The 7,335-nt window shown below is 34.5% G+C and overlaps 2 protein-coding genes across 7 annotated transcripts; both read left to right on the plus strand.

Annotated features, from left to right (window-relative positions):
- The first annotated feature begins 287 nt into the window (after positions 1 to 287).
- On the plus strand, positions 288 to 2,105 carry LOC106313603. 6 transcript variants are annotated; one of them, XR_001264420.1, is made up of 6 exons: positions 288 to 361; positions 431 to 564; positions 682 to 706; positions 925 to 1,013; positions 1,429 to 1,715; positions 1,804 to 2,105. XR_001264420.1 is itself a non-coding variant. In XM_013751465.1 (6 exons), the coding sequence occupies exons 3-6, from the start codon at positions 682 to 684 to the stop codon at positions 1,884 to 1,886; spliced, it is 342 nt and encodes a 113-aa protein (XP_013606919.1). In that variant the 5' UTR covers positions 288 to 361; positions 431 to 564; the 3' UTR covers positions 1,887 to 2,105. The 6 variants fall into 6 exon arrangements, 1 of the variants encoding a protein (XP_013606919.1); XM_013751465.1 differs by having other exon boundaries at positions 1,571 to 1,715; XR_001264419.1 differs by having other exon boundaries at positions 294 to 564.
- A 2,664-nt stretch (positions 2,106 to 4,769) lies between these two features.
- On the plus strand, positions 4,770 to 6,401 carry LOC106316269 (cysteine-rich receptor-like protein kinase 45). Its single transcript, XM_013754145.1, has 5 exons — positions 4,770 to 4,879; positions 4,976 to 5,064; positions 5,153 to 5,354; positions 5,434 to 5,671; positions 5,758 to 6,401. The coding sequence occupies exons 1-5, from the start codon at positions 4,810 to 4,812 to the stop codon at positions 5,933 to 5,935; spliced, it is 777 nt and encodes a 258-aa protein (XP_013609599.1). The 5' UTR covers positions 4,770 to 4,809; the 3' UTR covers positions 5,936 to 6,401.
- Positions 6,402 to 7,335: the final 934 nt, after the last annotated feature.

Raw genomic sequence — 7,335 nt, forward strand, 5'->3', positions numbered from 1 at the left:
TATATTATAATGAGCCAGTTTTTGCTCACTTCTAAAGAGTCCTGCATCTTTGTGGGCTCTACTTTTATTTTTTATTTTAAACAAAATTATTATACATTTAAATGCATCGTATCTCATGTATTCTCATCGTTACTACATGTCATCGGTTTCAAATTTTTTTCCCTAATGGGCTTGAAACTATTTGCTCCCGAAGCAAAGAGTTTCCTGTTAACGGGCCTGCAAAAAAAGAAAACAATAATAATAATATAATATATAGATTTTGTGAGATATAATTGAAACGAGAGGTACTTTGGCTTCCAGAGCTCCCTTTGTAGCTAATAGCTCTTGAGATCTTCGATTTCACTTTGCTCTTTTTTTTTAGGTTCAAACTTCTTTTGTTGCCTTCTTTTTCCCGGATCTGCTTCCATTGATTGAATAATCCTAATTGCAGAAAACTCTACCCAGAAGCCGATCGAATTGTTGCACGAAATCGTCACAGGAGGAGGAGGTGATGATGAGAATCTCTTGATCTACTGTAAACCTGTTCGTCTCTACAACATTCTTCGCATTCGCTCTCTATTCAACGTAAATCAATTGCGTCTCTCTCTCTCTCTGAATCATTCTTTTAGCCCAGCTGATACTGCTTGTCTCTCACTCATGGTCTTTGTTTTTTTCATGCATGCCGCCATCGTTTCTTCCTAGATGCTTGAGCAAAGGGCAAAAGAAAGTATGATTCTTCTTTTTATCCTTTTCTCGGGTCTAATTATGAAAACTCATGAATGGTTTCTTCTCTGTTGTGTGTGTTTTTTGGTTTAAGTCCGGATCTGCTGGGATTGTAGTTTTTAATTATAAGGATTGTAATAACACGTTGCAGAAAACTGAAGCTGTGTTTTATTATTTTCTCTTCTTCCGGCAATTTTGTTTCTAATATTTTTGTGGATTTAGGTGAAGTGGTGACGGATGGTGAGAAGTCGAAGTCGGGGAAGAAGGGAGCTAAGGCTCCATGTGCGAAGCCACTTTCTCAGTATTCTCAGGTGGGTCAAGTTTCATCAGTGATTGTTTTTTTTATTGGTTTGATCTAATAGTCTGCGAATTGCGCCTTTAGGGTTTAGCAGTGTGCAGTTCGTGTAACATTTTTAGTAAAGGTTTGGTCTTTCAGTTCATGAGGAACGAGTTTAGTTGTCTGCATGTCCGGTTCTTTTATATATTTTTTTCCGACATAACTCATAAGTATGTTGTTATGTATGTGTCTTTGTGACTTTCTTTGGTCTGCAAGTTACGCATTGAGGGTTTAGCAGTGTGCAGCTCGTGTAATTTTTTTTTTTTGTTGAAGGTTTGGTCTTGCAGTTCATGTCCAACGAGTTTAGTTGGCCTCATGTTTGGTTCTTTTATATTTTTCTGACAGACCACACGAAGTGATCTAATGAACAATATTTGGGTCTGTTGCAGGCATACTTTGATGCGCCCGGGGTTTAGTAAATTTAAGCTTTTTATATTGGCCAATTTGTAACCAACCACTGTTATTGTTTTCCATATTCATATTCATGAATGGAGTTTTAGTGAAGGTGATTTCCTTGAAATAAGCAAGCAGATGATGCTTAATCACCAAAAGCTTACACAACCGAGGATTACCTCAAAGATCACTGAAGAGCAGCTCAAAGCTTCGTCTCCTGGTAAAAGCCAAACAGAGGATCAAATTCAGACTCAAGAACCTGCTGTACAAAGCCAGCCTGAAGGTTAGCATGTCATCAGAAGTCTCTCATATGTTCTTCTAACTACTTAAAACCATTCTTCAAAACTGCTGATGACCACGTTTTGTTGTAGTTAGTTACATCGAGAGAGACCATGGCTGCATCTCCTCCAACGCAAGATTAAAAGGCACCCAAAAATTTGACTCGTCATGTTAAAAGCATAAAAGCCTCTCTGTCTATTGGGAGGCTTTCGGAGGCACATTTTTCATTTGACAAAGGAGACAACGCAATTAGCTCTCAGGACGTTGTCAGGAAGCATTATATATTGTGCTGTTCTTATGAATTGAAAATATGAGAGTGTGCGACACATGTGTATTTATGTGCTATTTGTTTCTTACTTAATGATTATAAATAGGGTTTGTTAGTTAAATATCATCCTACTCTTAAATGATCAACACATCATTTTATGAGTCAAAGATATTTAAGAGGGAAAATTTATTGTATAACTAAAATCTTAATATTACTAATCTGCTCTGTGTTTCAAACCCAGTACGGCCAGGGGCGATCCTGAATTACAAGAGACCCTAAACAAAAAATAATGGAGCCCATATCTTATTATATAAAGTTATATAATACAAACAAAAGGAATGATAAACAGAAAAAAAAAATTAAGTTAGGGTAGAAATAGGAAGGAAAAATAAATAAAAGTTTATATATAACTAAATTTATCTATGTCAAATACAATTCTAATGACAAAAATGAAATTTTATTATTAAGTTTTTTTTTCTGTTTTCAAGTATATAATTTTTTTTTTTAACATTTGGGGCCTTAAAAAAATGGGGGCCCTAGGCCCAGGTTTCATCCTGCTGTGTTCAAGGACGTCCCTGAGTACGGCCGAACAGAATTTTGAATATAGATTGTGTCTTAGCAAGACCTTCAATTATAAATAATCGGGTCTTAATCTTACAAAAATGTTTTATGATATTTTCATGTTCAGTGTTCTCTGGTCTTTAGTTTCTTCTATACGCCCATGATGTTTCTTCTATACGTCTACGATGATATATCTTCGTTTTTCATTAGAATTTTTAAATAATATATTTTGTCAAAAAAAAGTTGGATTTAAAAAAACTACGGGAGTTATGAGTTTATGATCAAGACAGATACATGAGAATCATTTTTAGTGGTCAATATACATTTCAATTATATATATGTTGGTTTAGTCGTTATAAATAGAAATTGTGACCGACCATCATTTCAAATTGTCCCTCATCAATTTGTACGTATAAAATAGAGTAAAAGCATTCGAACGAAAGACCTTGGAATACGGTAGGTGCAATACGGCCGAGATGAATATAAGAAAGAAGAGCATAAATAATGTATTGCGTGTTATTTTTGTTTGATGACTTTATGTCAGTTAATAAAAACGATGAGATAAAAACATTGAACATCAAAATAGGAAAAAATGATGAATCATGCTCGAGCCCTATGTCTATTTTACAATTGTACCAATCAGGCGTTGTAAATCAAAGATTAGACAAATTCCAATCTAAACATCCATTATATGCTTAAAGTTAATTTTGCAAGAAAAAACAGTTTTTATCGGTACAAAGTGGACTATCAATTATACCTTACAAATTCACAACTGATTATAAGAACAAGTAAAGATAAACCCGAACTTAGTATATTACTCCAACAGATAATACAACACAGTTACATCAGGAAAATTCAGAAATCGCTTCCAAGCTATACAAAGGAAACAATATCATCATCAATTGTTGACTTACATTTTGTTATGAATTGGGCTTACATGTCCAGCGTCGATACGAGCCATATAGTTTCATTTTTCTATAAAAAACTTCATTATATTTTTGGCCCGTTAAGGCACAACAACCGCTTACACCAATTTTTACACAAGTTATAGCCAATTACAAAATATAAAAAAATAACACAGATATCTACAAATTTAGGAGAATGAACAGAAAATAAATACAACATCAAATAAATCCATGTAAACTATTCTGCCTATACAACACCAACCACAAAAAAGTAGCACAATTCATCACCGTACCTCAACCCTATTATAATACAAATCTCGAGAATCAATGACAACAGTGAAACACAAACTTCGCAAAAAAAAAGAACAAAACTGGGGGTGAACCTTTAAATTCACCCCACTCTTTATGACCAATTAAAGTGACACATAGATTATTAATTAATAAACATTAAATTAAATAAAAAATAGCTACAAAAAATACAAACGCTAATTTTAACGACGCTAACGCTTCCAGCGAAACCCTAAACCCTAAATTTTAAATTCTAAACCATATACCCTAAATTCTAAACCCAAATTCAAACCCTTAAACCCAAATCCTAAACCCTAAACCCTAATCCTAGACCCTAAACCTAAATTATATACCTTAAACCCAAAGAATAGACTATAAACCTAAATCATATACCCTAAACCCAAGTCTTAAACCCTAAACCCAAACAGTAAACCTTAACCCAAACCCTTTAGAATCTAAGTTTAGGGTTTTGGGTTTACCGTTTGGGTTTTAAGTCTAGGATTTGGGTTTAGGGTATAGGTTTTGGGTTTAAAATTTACGGTTTGGGTTTAGGATTTTCCGTTTGGACTTATGGTTAAGGTTTTGGGTTTAGGGTATATAATTTGGGTTTAAGATTTACGGTTTGGGTTTAGGGTCTACAACTTGAGTTTAGGGTATAGAGTTTAGGTTATAGTCTAGTTTTTGGGTTTATGGTATATAATTTGGATTTAGGGTGTAAGATTAGGGTTTGGAGTATAGGGTTTGGGTTTAGGGATTTGGGTTTAGAATTTAGGGTATAGGGTTTAGAATTTAAGATTTAGGATTTAAGGTTTAGCTGGAAGCGTTAACGTCGTTAAAATTAGCGTTTTAATTTTTTGTAGATATTTTTTATTTAATTTAATATTTTTTAATTAATAATCTATGTGTCATTTTGATTGTGAGTGAATTTAAAGGTTTAAACCACCTAAGTTCTGTCTAAAAAACAAAAGTCAAAGTCAACCCGTAAAAAAAAAAAAAACTCCCCCAATAAGTTTCCCATAACTTGTTTGCTGGGAAACTCCAGATAAACATTGTCTTCGTCTTCGTTCTTTTCTTCCATGGCTGTTACTTCGTTTCTTGACAACCTTTTCAGAAGAAGAAAGAAGAAGTATAGAGACTCCATTAGCCGTAAGTCTTCAGTTTCTTCTCAATTTATCTTCCTCACATCTGACTCAAAAACGCCATAGATACTTATTCTTACTTTGTCTATGCTAAATTCTGCAGTTTTCGAATACGAATTTGAGACCATCAGAGCTGCAACTAATGAGTTCTCGGACCTTATTGGTCGTGGCCGTTGTGGCTCTCTTTACAAGGTAGTGTCCTTAATCTCTTATAGATTATATAATAATCAAAAACATGTTTAATTGTAAGAAAAATGTGTTTAATTTTTAAAAATATCAGGGTAATCTTCAAAGCGGACAAGAAATAGCAGTCAAGATACTTTGCAATAGATACTACAGAGAGTTTCTTAATGAAGTTAATCTTTTGCCAAAGCTTAGGCACAAGAATCTGATCCATCTTCTTGGTTTCTGCTCTGAACAAGGCCAAGATTTTCTTGTTTATGAATTCATGCCTAACTCAAGCCTCGATCAGTTTATATTCGGTTAGTCAGAACTGAAATATCTTTTTCCATCTTGGCTAGTTTCAAGCACCAGCGAATCATTACTCTTTTGTTTTTTCAGATCCATGTAGAGCTTCTCAGCTAAGTTGGGAGACCTGTCGAAACATTTTTGTAGGGATAGCTCAAGGGTTACAGTACCTTCATGAAGAATCTGGCTTGCAGGTTGTTCACCTCGACATTAAACCTAGTAACATTCTTTTGGACGAAGATTTTAACCCGAAAATCACGGGTTTTGAAGTGGTGAGGCAGATTCAAGATGGCCAAAACAAAGCAGAATCCACTAGACTTTTCGGTACTGCGTAAGTGATGTTTGTTGTTTAACATATCAAAAGGAAAAATGTTTTGAAGATATTTGAGAGACTGATATACAAATTCCCTTTTACAGTGGGTATATAGATCTACATTTCCACCAAACTTTGCGTTTTTCTGCCAAAAATGATGTTTATACCTTTGGAGTTACCATCTTGACGATCATAACCAGAAGAAGAATTCATAGTTCGAATGAAGAAACTCTAATCCAATATGTGAGTTTATATCAAAGCAAGCATGGTTTTGTCATATAGGCTCTGAGATGCTGGACCAGAGGTGAGCCCATCAATGTGATCCATGAAGTCATGAGAAAAGAAGACAGACAAGGCTCGATAAGCGAAATCTTGAGATTCATTCACATTGCTCTGCTCTGTGTCGATGTCAATCCAGATACAAGGCCCAGTTTAGATGAAGTTCTTCTTTGGTTTAGTTGTTTCTCTACTCCTTTACCTGAACCAAGAATTGGTAATCAGTCTCTTGTAGAGGGAGAAACAATTGATTATATGTCTCTTGAAGAGAAAGAGTTATTGTCGCCATCTCCTGGATATGGCTCTCCTATGTCACCCGTGTCTCCACGTTAAGGAGACTTAAGTGTCATGGAGTGAATTTAGTCTCTACTTGAATGCTCTTTTTATTTCTTTGTTGAGAGTTAATAATGAAGATGGTCTGTGGGTTACTCTTAGAAAACAAATAGAATCCAGATCTATATATTTGATTCGATATCTACATTCTATATGTTTACAAAAACAGTTCTTGCATTGCATGGCTACTACATTTGGATACTAATTTATCGGTTTATTCATTTGTAAAACATCTGAATGCAGCATAATACCAGTTGACTAAATTTAATATATTTTAAGTTTATTACACATCCAAATTTTAAAGACAGAATTACACTCGCAAACACTTTCAAACATTGTAGTTACACTTGCAGACACTTACCTTATGTGACATACTTTTTTCAAGTGAAAATCTTATATTATTCTTAAGTTTTGTTAACTAGGGGTCTGATTGGTAATGGATGTAGCTTTAAAATTTTTGCTGTAGAAAAAAATCTGTAAACTTTTTGCTCTGGTTTTAGATTTTATTGCTGTAGAATTTTATGAAAAGCACTAAAAAATTGCTTTGGATATTTGGCTCTGCAGAGCACTTGTACCGCTGTTAATTATTTCAAGAGCTGTGGTTTCAAAAAAAAAATTTAAAGCTTGATTGCTCTAAATTTGGTGCTTTAAAAATAAATAGGGTTGTGGCCAGCACCTACAGCAACTACCAATCAGCCCCTAGAACTTGCTCATTTATCTAACCAAAAACAACATTCTCATAATGGTGGAGAGTTAAAGACCCCACGATCATTAAACTCCAGTGAACATTAGCTTCCTTTTTTCATCTGAAGAATATATATTAACATGGACATCCACAAGGGTTCAAAGATACAAAACGATACAAGGATCAAAAGAAATCATACATGAAACCACTCCAAAAAAATACAAGTGGTTTAGCCACCTTCACGGACAAAGAGATCTTAAGCCAAGATGGGAAGCTTGAAGCGGTAGATGATCGCCATCGATTCTCTCTAGTCACACTTTTAGCAGTGAGATGAAATCCTAAGTCAGAGGATATGTCAAGAAACCTAGTATCGTATAAAGGATTTCTT

Source organism: Brassica oleracea, chromosome C9 (assembly GCF_000695525.1).
Source record: "Brassica oleracea var. oleracea cultivar TO1000 chromosome C9, BOL, whole genome shotgun sequence".
NCBI classification, from domain to species: Eukaryota; Viridiplantae; Streptophyta; class Magnoliopsida; order Brassicales; family Brassicaceae; genus Brassica; species Brassica oleracea.

Bases quoted from the DNA above. Each gene is read 5' to 3' on its own strand.
- LOC106313603 (XM_013751465.1), top strand. From the start codon at position 682: ATGCTTGAGCAAAGGGCAAAAGAAA. The intron at 707-924 runs GTATGATTCTTC...TTGTGGATTTAG, and splicing joins TGAGCAAAGGGCAAAAGAAA to GTGAAGTGGTGACGGATGGT. The intron at 1,014-1,570 runs GTGGGTCAAGTT...ATAAGCAAGCAG, and splicing joins CACTTTCTCAGTATTCTCAG to ATGATGCTTAATCACCAAAA.
- LOC106316269 (XM_013754145.1), top strand. From the start codon at position 4,810: ATGGCTGTTACTTCGTTTCTTGACAACCTTTTCAGAAGAAGAAAGAAG. The intron at 4,880-4,975 runs GTAAGTCTTCAG...TAAATTCTGCAG, and splicing joins GTATAGAGACTCCATTAGCC to TTTTCGAATACGAATTTGAG. The intron at 5,672-5,757 runs GTAAGTGATGTT...TCCCTTTTACAG, and splicing joins ACTAGACTTTTCGGTACTGC to TGGGTATATAGATCTACATT.